The sequence below is a fragment of the Marmota monax genome, unplaced genomic scaffold (assembly GCF_021218885.2).
Source record: "Marmota monax isolate L192 unplaced genomic scaffold, Marmota_monax_Labrador192_F-V1.1 WCK01_AAM20220418_F8-fsc00012, whole genome shotgun sequence".
Lineage (NCBI taxonomy): Eukaryota > Metazoa > Chordata > Mammalia > Rodentia > Sciuridae > Marmota > Marmota monax.
Genome location: NW_026695227.1, coordinates 19,166,790 through 19,181,270, shown reverse-complemented (window position 1 = coordinate 19,181,270; position 14,481 = coordinate 19,166,790). Strand labels below are relative to the sequence as shown.

At 37.5% G+C, this 14,481-nt stretch overlaps 1 protein-coding gene and 1 non-coding gene across 11 annotated transcripts in view; one reads left to right on the top strand and one right to left on the bottom strand.

The window, feature by feature from the left end:
- The window catches only part of Dnm1l (dynamin 1 like), a 57,111-nt gene extending 43,668 nt beyond the window's left edge, over nt 1–13,443 (bottom strand). For 4 of the 10 annotated variants that reach the window (XM_058576428.1, XM_058576429.1, XM_058576430.1 and 1 more), the window contains exon 1: nt 13,239–13,442. In XM_058576428.1, coding sequence (XP_058432411.1) covers nt 13,239–13,340 — 102 coding nt within the window. In that variant the 5' untranslated portion in view covers nt 13,341–13,442. Of the gene's footprint in view, nt 1–1,735; nt 1,825–13,238 lie in introns of those variants that run through there. The other 6 variants (XM_046435412.2, XM_046435413.2, XM_046435414.2 and 3 more) reach the window with 4 other exon arrangements.
- Nucleotides 13,444–13,774: 331 nt separating this feature from the next.
- Trnae-cuc (transfer RNA glutamic acid (anticodon CUC)) lies at nt 13,775–13,847 on the top strand. Its single transcript has one exon. It is a non-coding gene; the product is annotated as a tRNA-Glu (tRNA).
- Nucleotides 13,848–14,481: the final 634 nt, after the last annotated feature.

Sequence of the window (14,481 nt, the reverse complement as noted above, 5' to 3'; positions counted from 1 at the left end):
GGTCAAGAAATAAGAGGCTCAAACTCACTAATAATCAGCAGGATGCAACAAAAACCACAATGAGAAATCATAAATAAAAATCATGACAATACCAAGTACTATATAAATAAACATACTTTGCTCTGTTGGTAGGAATATAAATGATTATAACATCCTGCTTTAAGCAGCAAACAGAGATATCTATTAAAAATAAATATAACATACAGTCTAGCAATTCCATTTTGATAACTTAAACAAATTCTGAAACATGTATAAAGAGATATGCATAGGAATGTCCTCAGTGACATGGAGAACAGGACAAATGTTCCTCGACAAGAGGATAATTTGTAATACATTCTTATAATTGTCTGTTTTAGAGAGGTATAAGTGAATAAATGAGGAATGTATGCCTGGGCATATGAATTCACATGACCGTCAAAAACATTGCAAAAAGGCATATACTATTTGACACCAATTACTTCAAGTTAAAGCCATCTAAGAAAATATTATATATTGTTTAGATTCTCTCTATATATATGTATAAGAAGTGCAAGGGTATGACAAAACACCAAATTCAAGAATGTGCCTCTCTTTCCATTTCTCTGAAAAGAAATTTAGCTAGCTATTAATATTTTATTAATTTGGAAGGTACATTTAACAATATTCATAATATTACTGTATTTTTTTTTATTATTATTATTATTATTATTATTATTATTATTATTATTATTATACTCTGTTGACATTTTCAGTGTTTCAAAATAATTTTATAATGCCTCAAATGTGGTACAGAATCTCCCATTGAAGAGATAATAAAAGGCCTCTTTTCTCCTATACCCAAAGCAAACACTTGATGGAGCCACACAACTTGGATATAGGTTATACATCAACTACTATGTACAACCTGCCTTCTGTAAAAGTGATCTGTACTTTCTTTAAGTGTCCAGCTCTGGCAGAAAGCTCACTGTATTACTCAAGTCTGCAACAAAGGTCTACAAGCAATTCAGGTAACATTTCAATCTTCTTTCACATCATCTTAGGAAACGAAGAGCTAAGACAAACATATTTTCTGTTCTCTTATTCGGTTAGGATTCACTTAAAAAGAATGGTTACAAGGGTTGTATGGCACATAGGCCTGGGGAACTGCTATGGCAAAGAACCCTTTGCCAACCTTATGAGACCTGTACTGTGGACCTCAACTGGAGGAGCAGCTAGAGGGGGCAGCCAATAAGAGGCACCTGGATTCAGGCACAGTGTGGATCACACTCATCCAAGTTTGACATAAATATGCTGGTATCCATTCTAAGGCAATAAAAAAAGAGGTATCTGTGGGATTAAGGTTCCTCCAGAAATGAAACATACTGAATGGTAGTGCATTTTGGACCCAACATTTACATGCTATGACCTGTCTCATTATGAAAATGTACAAATACCTGAAATGGAAAGTAAGCCTCATGTTAAAATGAATGGGAAGAGCATGATGACTGCTCTGTGTGGACTTTAGTAGCATGGTTTATTCATATGATGCTTCAAGAAATCAAAAAACTTATTAAATTGGAGAAATTATGAACCCTACGTTTTTATGATGCCTAGTAAACTGAGAAAGTACCTGAAGACTTCATTGGTAGACTAGAAAATGTCACTTCATCTCTGACACCAGTGGAATTCAAATGTGAACAAAATGATATGAATTACTTTTTGTCATTTTGGAACTGGACTGAGTTACTTCTTAGAAAATAGAGTTCCTAAAACCCACCTAATTGGTTAGACTGCTGTTAAAATAAGTCTTGTCTATTCATGTCAACTCATACCTGGGAAATGAAGAAAAATGACCTAAAAAAGCAAGAATAAATAATAAGTTAAAACCAAAATTTTTAATATGTTGTCTTTATTCCTAAGATCCCAGCAGATTTCCCGAAGTTAGCACCAGACCCCCTGTGCTCTCTCAGATTTTTATTAATTTTGATTACACGTAAATCCTAACTATAGAATGTATAATCAGGTTTTTTTCATGGTGCTGGGGATTGAACCCAGGAGTCTGTGCATGCTAGGCAAGTACTTTATTACTAAGCCACATCCCTGGCCCAATTTTTTTTTTTAATAAAACAAAAAGCACATCACCACTTGTATTAGTCTGGTTTCTGCTGCTATAACAAAATAGTGAACCTGGGTACTTTTAAAGAAAAAAGTTTATTAGCTCATGCTTTAGAAAACTTAAAGTCCAAGAATGGGTAGCCCCATCTGTTCAGCCTGTGGTGAGGAGCTTCCTGGATGCATCACAATATGGCAGAGGAGTGGGAAGGGAAACAGCAAAGGGAACAAGTGTGTGGAGTGGCCTTTCTTTATTACAACCCACTCTTGTAAGACCTCATTCCATAAGAATAGCATTGAGGGAATAATGGCTGAACCCCCAGTAACCTAACCACCTCCCATTAAATCCCACCTCATAAAGTTTCCACTGCCTTTTAATATCACCACACTGGCAACCAAGCCCCCAGCACTTGATTCCTTTGGGGACACAATCAAACCACAGCACCATCCAAAAAGAAAAAAACAATGGTTATATTATGGATGGATACAGAATTTTTAAATTTCAGTTTTCCTTGGAAAGCTATATACTTCTCTGTGTATCTAACATTTACTGTTGTAGACTAGTAGTCCGATTCTTTTTCCCCTTTATAGAAACCTGTACCCCTCATCACTACCACTACCCTGCTTCTATTTAGAAGTTTGTGGTATGCCTTTTATTTTAGTTTCAGATATTTAATAATGATCTCTTTTATTTCAATATTTATGTCCAGTAATTGTGATCTGAAGCTGTCTCACTTCAGCAGTGAAGAACTTTTGCCTATGACTTACTTTATTATTATTTATTCTGTCATCTGCTCCGAGCACTCCTCCCAATTATCTGTGATAAGGATTTTGGTTCTCTTAACTGTCATTTTCAAGTCCCTTATCTCTAATAAATTCCACAACATGTGTTTTGATCTTTTAGGAGAATTCCTCAAGTTATTTTTTTGTTTTAATTAATAAGTTTTCAGCAATTTCGGTTACTATTGCTTCTCAACCATTCCCAACCTGCCATTTTGTTCTTCTTTCTTAAATGAGGTATTTCATGGGAAATACATTTTAAGTTCTCTCTTGAATTCTAAATTAACCTCATTTTCTTACTGATTGTCTAACTATGCCTCCTCCTTTATGGCTTCTGATTTGTAGTTTTACACTTATACACATATTTATATACACACAATGTATGTATATTAGACTTTTTAAGATGGGTTGTGATTAAATTAATTATATCCCCTTAAAATTCATATTTTGAAATCCTATCCCCAGTACCTCAGAATGTAACTGTATTTGGAGATGGAGTCTTTGAAAAGGTGGTAAATTTAAGGTAAGGCTATCAGAGTAGGCCCTAATACATTCTGACTAGTATCTTCATTAGAGGAAGTTTGGACACACAGAAGAAGGACCATGTGAGGATTGAGAAGGCAGCTTTCTCAAGCCAAGGTGAGAGGGCTCAGGAGAAAGCAAATCTGCAAACACTGTGATCTCAGACTTCTAGCTTCCAAATCCAAGAAAATAAATTGGTTGTTTAAGTCACCCTGTCTATGATATTTTGTTATGGTAGCCTTAGCAAACTAATTCAGATATTACAAACTCAGTTACCCACAAAGACAGTGAATATATAAATCAACCCAGTCTTCAATCAAAATGTCATCAGAATGTCAATCACACCTCAATAAAGTAATTTTTTTTAAATGCCACAGAACTATATTGTCCTAACCTCTTGTTTCCACATTAAATATATAAGAGGGCAACCTGGGTGTGGGTGTTATACACTGGTAATCCCAGTGACATGAGAGGCTGAGACAGGAGGATCACAAGTTTGAGGCCAGGGTAGCCTATTTAGTGATACCTTGTCTCAAAAATAAAAAAGGACTGAGGATGTAGCTCAGTGGGAAGGTATCCCTGTGTTGAATCCTCAGTACCAAAAAAAGATAGATAGATAGATAGATAGACAGACAGACAGACAGACAGACAAGGGCTAAGGGTACAGCTCAAAGATAGAGCACTGGCCTAGGTTTACACGATGCACTGGGTTTGATCCCCAACAATCCTACCCCTCCCCCAAATATATGTCATGAATATTTCTAACATCTGTTCTCCCAAAATCTCTTTTTTTCTTAAAATGTACAGCCATCTTAATCAGTAGTAATGGCCAATGCTTACTGCACATACTACATAACTATCACCATTTCAAATGATTAATGTCATTTCGGCAAACTCCTCCATGAAATAATTGCTATTTATTCTTTTCATAGATTAATTAGCTCATTTTTAGAAAAGTTATATAATTTGCACAGGTACACTTAGGTAACTAATCAACAGGGTTGAACTGTAACCCAGGCCGTCTTCAACTTCCCACTTTTTATACAGATGTAGAAACAGAAAACATATCATTGTCCTCTTCACACCATAAGAAAGAAAACCACATATATGATGATAAATGGCATCAAGGGAAGGCAAATGGGAGCTCTGACCAATTAGATACTGGATGATCTATTTAAAGAAGGCATTATTCAGATCCATTGGATATGTGGGCTCAGTGTTTTCATCTTTTCTGACTTTTTTAAGGAAAATCTAGAAATCTGGGTCTTTCAACTGAATCCACCAATTTTTTAAATGTAGGCAAAAATTTTTCTTTTTAATACTGTGCCAACACACTCAGACCAACAAAACATGTCTATTAGCTCACAATTTTTTTAATCTCTTATCTATACTCAGTATTTTAGATAGCATTCACTTCTTTAACAATTGTTTAGATCAGTGTTTTTTTTCTCTAGTGATTTAACCATTCAGTGTCTACATACTCTTTCCAGGAAGGTGAACAGCAGCTACAAAGTAGAAAAAATTATAGCTAGCTTCTTCTGAAAGTAGGATTCCACTGGCACTCTAAGGTCTTCAGTTTTTCCCATCTCCACATATATCCAAAGTTGATTCAATAGCATTTAGGAGCTAAAATCTGTGTGCCTGGCTGGGCATGGTGGTACATGCCTGTAATCTCAACTATTTTGGAGGCTAAGGCAGGAGGATCCCAAGTTCAAGGCAAGGTTGGGAAACTTAGCAAGACTCTCTCAAAATAAAATAAAGAACTGGGGATGTAGCTCAGCAGTAGAGCACTTCCTAACATATGTGAGGTCCTAGTATTGAAAATAAAAAGATTTGTGTGCCTGGTTTCAGCATTACCCTCCATTTTCCTCCAGAAGAACTATAATGAAATTTATAATGTTTTGAATTCTATTTTAAGATGTGCCCTTTTACTGAAAAAGATTTTTAAAATTTTCATCTCTAAAAAGAAAACCCTGATAACTAGCATTGGTTGGAGAGTGAGGAATTACAAATGTTCACATATGCCACATTTACCAAGGACAACTCAATTTTTAACTTTTAAGGTTGCTTTTTTTTTTTTTTTTGTAGTTGTGTAAGATAGCTGATATAGTTGATATTAATATAGCTGATAAAGATATACTTAATATATTTTGAAATAATTATAGATTTAGAGGTTTCCTTAATTTTTGCTTTACAGTATTCTTAGAATTATAATCTTACAGTATTTAAAATAGCTAAACTGTTTTTACTTTATAGTTCATACCTTCTACCTAAAGACAAAATATAACAGTCTTTAGAAAAGAACTTTTCTTAGTTATGAAACATAAGCCCAGTGTTCTTTGGGTCATAAAAGAGCAAAGAGATTCAGATATCTGATAAGGCCATGAACTGGAGTAGCAAAAAAGTAATATCCATAAAAATCTCCACTTTATGGGGTGGGGGGTAGAGCTCAGTGGTAGAGCATGTCCTTAACATGAACAAGGCCCTGGTTTCAATTCCTAGAACCAAAACAATAACAAAAACAAAAAATACTTTTTCCATAAAAGCAGAGAAGCATGAGATAAGTGACATGAATCTACACTCCCAAGAAGTTCAGTGAACTCCAAGTAGAAAAAACACAAAGAGATCTGCAGAGACAAATTACAATTAAACTATTGAAAGACAAAGACAAATGTTGAAAGCAGCAAGAGAGAAGCAGAAAGCAACTCATCATGTACAAAGGATCCTTAATAAGATTAACAACAGATAACAGATTCCTCATCTGAAACCATGAAAACTAGAGGCAGTGGATGATTTAAAGTGCTAAAAGGAAAACCTAACAACCAAAGATTCTATATCTGACTTAATATTATTGATGGCAGTACTTCCTCAGAGCAATCTGCAGACTTAATGTAATCTCCATCAAAATCCCAAGTCTTATTTACAAAATTTATCTAAAATTCACATGGAATGAAAAGGGGCTCCAAATAACCAAAACAGTCTTGAAAAGGAAGAACAAAGTTGGTAGATTCCTACATCCCAATTTCAATATAGACTACAAAGCTACAGTAAGGCAATGTGTTTTGGCATAAGGATGCAAAAGAACTGAGAGTCCAGAAATAAATCCATACATCTCATGGTCAAATGACCTTCAACAACCAAGCAAAGAACAGTCTCTTTAACAAATAGTGCTGGGTTAACTGAATAGGCATTTGTAAAAATTGAAGTTGGACCCCTACTCCCTACTAGCAAAAATTTTCTGAAAATGGATCAAAACCCTAAATATACAAACTAAAACTATAAAACCCTTAGAAGAAAATATAAAATAGTAAATCTTCATGATCTTGTATTTAACAATATCTTACATATGACACTAAAAGCACAAACAACAAAAGAAAAAATAGATAAATTAGACTTCAGTAAAATTAAAAACTTATGTGCACTATAGCACACTATCAAGAGAGTGAAGTCAAGCTGTAGGAAGGGAGTAATTATTTGCAACCATATATTATTAAGGTTCTAGTAAGTATGTTAATCATCCTTTTGTTGCAGTGACAAAATACCTGAGAAAACAACTTAAAGGAGGATTTATTTTGGCTCACAGTTTCAAAGATTTCAGTCCATGGTAGACTGGCTCCATTGCCATGGACCTACACTGAGGCAGAGCACCACGGCAGAGAAGGCATGGTAGAAGAGAACTGCTCACCTCTCAGTGGCCAAGAAGAAGAGAGAGGAGAGGGCAGGAACAAGACCCACGCTCTTCAACAAGGTTCCTCCTCCTAAAGTTTCCACCACCTCCCAACTTAGTCCATTCAAATTATGAAGCCTCAATGGATTAATCCACTGATGGGGTGAGAATCCTCATGATCCAATCATTTCCTAAAAGCCCTGCCTCAAACATTTTAAATTAGGGACAAGCCCTCAACACATGAGCCTTTGGGGGACTTCCAGATTCAAACCATAACAAGTATCCAAAATTTATAAAGAATTCTTAAAATGTAACAATGAAAAGACAACCTCAACAAGCACATGAAAAGATATCCAGCATCATTAGTCATTAGGGAAAAGCAAAGCAAACCCACAACACTTCATATCCATTAGGATGTCTATAACCAAACAAATAATTACAAATTTTGATTTTGATAAGGATACAGAAAAAACTGACCGTGGTATACTACTGGTGGGAACTATAAAACAGTATAGTCACTATGGAAAAGATTCATAGTTCCTCAAAAAGTCAAACATAGAACTATTATACGACTCAACAATTTTACTACGTATATACTAAAAGAACAGATAACAGATACTCAAACACTAGTTCACAGTAGTACAATAGTAGTTAACAGGTAGACACAACCCAACCGCCCATCAGTGAATAAATGAATAAACAAAGTGTGGTTCATACACATACACACACCCACACACCCACACACACCCTTTATAGGGAAAATTACTAAAATGGAATATTACTAGGCCATTAAAAAGAATGAAGTACCAGTATGTGCTATAACACAAAAGAACCATGTTATACTAAGTAAAAGAAACTAGACATAAATCATCACATATCCTATGATTCCATTTCTATGCAATACCTAGAATAAGTAAATCCACAGAGACAAAAATTAGATTGATGCTTGCCAGTGGTTGGAGGAAGAACTAAGGAATGACTACTTAGTGGGTAATTTTCTTTTGCAACAAAAATGTTACAACTAAGCAGAGGTGGTGGTTTCCCATTTTGAATGTACTAAATGCCACTGATTTGTCTGTGAAGTTTTTTGGTGGTGGTAGTGGTGGTGGTGGTGGTATAGGTGCTGAGGATTAAACCCAGGGCCTCACACATACTAGGCAAGTGCTCTACCATTGAGCTAAGTGCTCTACTACACAGCTACACCCTAGCCTTTTTTTTTTTTTTTTTTTGGTTGTTTTTTGTTTTTTTGAGACAGGTTTTCACTGCCCGAGTAGCCAATAGCTGGGATTACAAGCATGTACCTCCATACCTGGCTAAAAAATTATTTTTATATTATGTAAATTTCACCAAAAGTTTTTTAAGTTAAAAGGAAGCCGCTTATGATCTATACAAAGAAACTACCAAAAAAAAAAAAAAAAAAAAAGTTCTTTACCTAAGCATACTCAAAAGAATACTCCACATCAGGAAATAAAATCTGCAATCAATATTGGAGCCAAATTACTAAGCCTAATGAAGGCATCATCTCTACAGACACAAAACAAATGTATGCAGTATCAGGCATCAAGCAGAAGTCAAGATTTCATATGCAACTGAAATGTAGACAGTATATCCAATGGAGGGGGAAAAAAAATAGGAGGCATCAAACTATGAAAAAAGTTGGCCATAGAAGACTTAGGGTCAGGGTAGGGATTTAAAGATGCTTTTTTTTTTTTAAGTAAAAAATTTCAGAATAATTTAACACTTAAAAATAAAGACATTGGTAATGGTATACTGACATCCTATACACTGCTGGAGGGAATGTAAAATGCTACAGCTGCTGTGGAAAACAGTTTGGCAGGTCTTCAAAATTAAAACACAAAAGCTACTATATGATCCAGCAATTCTATTCTAGTCCCAAGAGAACTGAAAACATACATTCACATAAAAAAAAAAAAAAAAAAAAAAAAAGTTCACAGCAGCATTATTCATAATAGCCCAAAAGTGGTAACAGCTCAATATCCTGCAACAAATAACAGTGGTAAACCTATATGATGGAATATTATTCAGCCACCAAAAATGAATGAAGTATAGGTTGAATATCCTTTATCTGAAATGTTTACAACTGAATGAAGTGTTTTGGATTTGGGATTTTGTCAGATTTGGGGATATCTACATATAAGTAACAATATATCTTGGAGATGTGACCCAAATCTAAACATGAAACTCATTTGTTTCATATACACCTTCTAAACATAGCCTAAAGGTAATTCTACAGTATTTTTATTGCATCTGCATTTTGACTGTAACTGTTACGAGCTCAGGTGTAGAATTTTTCATTTGTAGCATCATTTTGATACTCAGAAAATTGTGGACACTGGAGCTTTTTGGATTAGGAATGCTCAACCTGCACTAATCACTATAATACAGATGAACCTAAAAAAAAACATTATGTTGAGCAAAAGAAGTTAGAAACAAAAGACCAGATTGAACAATTTCATTTATATAAAATGTCTACAACAGGCAATCTATAGAGACAGAAAGTAGATTAGTGGTTGCCAGAGGATAGGGGAAGGTGAAATGAGGAAGTGACTGCTAAAACCTAAGTGGCTCCTTTCTCGGGTAGTGAAAATGTTCTAGAATCAGACGGTGGTAATGGGTGCACACCTTGTGAAAATCACAGAATTGCATACTCCACAACAGTAAATTTTATGTATATAAATTTCAATTTTCTGAATGTTGAATTTATAAAAAAAATTGATTTACAAATTGGTCATTAAAATTCAAATCTCATTTCCTTTTACATTTGTTTTAATTACTGAAGACAGAGTATTAAATCACTGAAATTAAATGCAATGTGAAAAGTATATTACTAGCAATACTAAGCCGCAATCTCTGGTTAATGTCATCTGCTTTGTGATGCCTGTACTGGATGGTGGTTTGGATTACATACCTGGAGGGCTCCCCCTTCCAATTCTCAACTTAAGAAATAGTGATTAAATTTCCCAAGTTGAGTCACAAAAGTTGTTTTAAGTCTTATCTCCTTCTCCACCTGCAAAGTACACCATGGTCTAAAAGTATCAACCTTCTCTCTCCCCATTCTCTGTTCTTTCCATACAGATGATCTCAGCTAGAGAAAGAGGAAAGCAATTTATTTAGCTAAATAATAAAATGTGAATGATTGACACCTGTAAACATGATTCTCTTTCCTCAACTCCTCCAACTCCCTAGCCATCAAATAAGTATTATTTAGGAAATTTAAGAAATCAAGGTTCAAAACATTTAGGAAATGGCAAAGATTGCCTCAGAATTGATGCTTTGGACCAAGAATACCACCAAAATCAACATGATAATGAATAGTAATAAGCCCTCAGACTCAGCTTCCCTAAATCATTCCTGCTTTTCAAAGCACTGTGTGGTTTACAATTCAAATATACACAGGTAGATGATTCAGTTTCATCTATGAACCATTTGCATCAGAATAACCTATGATACTACATTAGCTTCAGACATATAAAATAAAAATTGGGGGATGGGATCCAGGAAACTTATTTTCCAAGTGAGCCTTATACACACTCAAGTTTAAAAATCACAGTTCTAAGTTCAACAAGGTGGGACCTGCAGCCATTTAACATATAAGTTATATATAAGATAGACTCTACCTGGTTTACAAAGACATGATCACCACAACTGGGAAATTTACTAGTCAGAACTACATATGCAACATTTATATGTCTGGAGCTCACTCACTATACACTACTCCATTAAACAAGAATGTGAGATGTGTGCTGTATTTGTTACACAACATTAAAGAGTAAAAATGGCATAAATAAGATAGTAGTATACTAGTAGTATTCAAAGTAAGCAGAAGAGGTGTTTTTTCCAACACATTGAGGAAAATTTAGGAAAAAAGAAACTGTTCCTAATTTTTATTTTTTCTGTACATGAATAATAAAGGACTAAATTTTGGCTAACAAGGAGTTGGACAGAAATAAACCTCATTAAATCAGTTTAAAAAATTCCCTTAAGAAATTTCAAACATCAACATACAAAAGTGGCATAACTACCACTTCTAGGATGGTTTCTGTTGGCACAGTTAATGGCTTTCAGAAAGATGGGGTCTTTTCTTTCCTGCCCCTCTCTATTTTGCCATCAGGTTTATTGACTGAAAAAAAAAAAAAACAACTCTTATATTGTGTAAGAAAACTCCGTCTTTATTTTAAACTACTTATGCTGATACACTAAAGACATGATTCTTTTATTGTTTCATGCTGAAAGAGCACTGAAAATCTTAAAAAGTATATGGGAGGTTTCTGGTATGCACTTAGGGAACATTTTTTAATTACTACCAAAGAAAATTCAATTTATATCATTTCTAATTCTATTTACAAAAACAGATCACTTTTGATGATAAAAGTCCTGGTGTTCTAAAATATTATCTAATTACAGTGAGCAATATTCACTCAAAGTATTAATGGAGCACCTAATTACATGGTTCAGACTAAATGAAATATGCTCAATAAAAATATTGTTCAGGATTTATTATGTTTGATGATTCAGTTTCTGATCATTACAAATATTGTTACAAATACTAGAATATGCTGGCAGGATTGGGCAGTATCTCTACTAATTTTATAGTAAACCAAGATAATTTGTTTCAAAAATAATTTTTATTGCTTTATTTAAAAGCCAAAAAGAAGCCGGGCACGGTGGCGCATGCCTATAATCCAAGCGACTTGGGAGGCTGAGGCAGAAGGATCACTAGTTCAAAGCCAGCCTCAGCAAATGGCAAGGCACTAAGCAACTCAGTGAGGCCCTGTCTCTAAATAAAACACAAAATAGGGCTGGGATGTGACTCAATGGCTGAGTGCCCCCGAGTTCAGTCCCGAATACAACAAAAGAAAAAAAATTAAAGATATATGGCTTCCAAGGTTTGCAGTACTTGGATATCCTCTAATATTCTGAACATTAAGTTCCCTCGCCTTATATTTACTGCAATTTCATTTTGTAGCAAGATGTAGCGATGCGCCTCCTGGAGAATGATGGAGGAAACGTCGCTTTAATAATATCAAAAGATACTATTATAAGTAATGACAAGCCAGCACGGTGGCGCAACACCGGCAATCCCAGCGACTCAGGAGGCTGAGGCAGGAGGATGGCAAATTCAAGGCACCTCGGCAACTTAGTGAGGCCCCACGGAACTTAAAGAGACCCTGTCTCAAAATAAATAAAAAGGGATAGGGATGTAGCTCAGTGGTAAATGCTCCCTGGGTTCAATCCCCAGTACCTAAAAAGAAAAAGAAAAAAAGAATGACAGCGCTTAAAATCTATATACCAAGTAATCCCTAAAATGTGTTACTCTTGAACTCTAATTGAAAGTCCTATGATTCCTCTTAAATCAAGATCAGAGGAAACGAAGTTTTTATAATTCTCCTATCCCTCCATAATTAATACTTATTTTCTCAACATTTATGCATATATTAAAAATTGACGAGTTATCCATAAAAGACCCAACATGCAAGAGCCAGAGAACCTGAGGCCAAATTTAGGTCACAACCACAAAACTGGCAGACAAAAACCACAGCCTACGCAGAAAAATTGGATATTCCTTTCTAACACTCAGAACTCCCGGTACACGTGAGATTTTACCATTTATTATTTATCTATTTATTTAGCACTGCTTCAGCGGTTGGGAAAGCTGGAGGGGTTGCAGTGCAGGAAAGCAGGCACTACCCAGCAGCGGCCTTTCTCAGCTCCACCGCGCGGTCCCAAAACACTCCGTAGCCCCTGGGCAAAGCAAGAAGGGAAAGCAACACCCCGCGCCCGGAAACTAGCCAAGGCGGGGCTGTCTGGCCCCCCGCGAGCCCAGTGCAGTCCCGCGCGTCCCCCAGGTGCCCTTGGAAGCAGCGGCCCGCGGACCCAGCCGCGCCCGGTCCAGGCTGACTCCAGTTCCGCCGCCCGACTGTCCTTCCCCACCCCGCCAGCGGGCCCGCGGGGACCGCCGCACCGCGCCGACTCCGCCCCTCGCCGCCCGGCCAGGCCTCAGACTCTTCGCCCGGTGCAACGCAGCCCCGGGAGGACGGGCGCGGCGAGCCCCGGGGTACCTCTCAAGGTGCTCCCACCACAGGCCGCAAAGGCTGGCCCGGGAGCGGGCACTGCCGCAGCCCCGACCAGGCCCGCACCCTGGGCTCTGGACGGAGCGAATGCCGCCATCGTCTCTCACCTGCGTCCCCACTACGACGATCTGAGGCAGCTGGATGATGTCGGCGCCCACCGTGTTGAAGACATCCTGAAGCTTATTGATGACAGGAATTAGCGCCTCCATAATTCCCAAAACACCAGACCCCCGCCCGACTGACCGCGGCAATGAATGGGGACGGGACCCACAGTCCACCTCCTTCCTCTTCTCCTCCGCCCTCTTCCCGGGAGCCCGCACCCATTGGACGGGCCGCCTGCTCCAGCCCCCTCCCGGCAGGCCATGCGCTTCCAGGGAACGAGAGAGGAACAACGCTTGCCGGGAGCTGTAGTTCTGGGACGGTGGAGCGCTGGTGCCTACGACTTCCAGAAGGCTGCGCGACATGGGAGGGCAGAGCTGGGAGGGCGGGTAGCCAGGGGTTGGGATGTTTTGCCCGCCCTTGTTAAAAGGCTGAGTTGTAGGACGGGGAGAACTGGACGGAAGAGATACATTTATGCTTGCCTAGAGGCAAGATGGATGTGAAACGCTGGGTGTGAATATGTCTTAATAGCGTTGTCCGGACTGGGGATATAGCTCAATTGGTAGAGTGCTTGCCTCTCATGCACAAGGCCCTGGGTTTAATCCCCAGTACCACCACCACCACCACCACCACCCCAAAGAAAAACAAGAATAGTGTTTTCTCTCTTGATTAACCAGTGTCATTTCCTTAGGAGAAAGGTTTCTCAAGAAGAACGGGCTGAGAAGACAAAGAATGGCCCAAGACAAGACTCTCCAGATAGGTGCAAAATGTCTGTAAGTTGATATGGAATGTCTGAGGTGCTATTGTGCAAAACCAGCCCATGTTAGGAGAACTCTCAGGTTCTCCGGAATTTTTTTTTTTTAGTGTTCAGAAAACAATTTTAAGAGTGTAGGGAGTTTTAGAGGCAAGAGCTGACCCCTTATTCTCTATACTTTAGTAAATCTATAGTACTTATAGATTTAATATTTTTAATTAAATATTAAAAATGCAAGAGCCAGAGAACCTGAGGCCAAATTCCCTTAATAGGTGCTTAATATTTTTGAGCACCTATTAAGTAGGTGCTTAGTATTTTTAAACAAATGAATTGCTGATGCAGTAGTGATATTTTGGCATCTTGCCAAGTTTTGTGACTGTCTCCTTGTCTTTGATTCTTTTTTAAAGCAGAGATTTCAGGGCTGGGGATGTGGCTCAGTTATAGACTACTTGCCTAGCATGCAGGAGGCCCTGGGTTCAATCCCCAGCACCACCAAA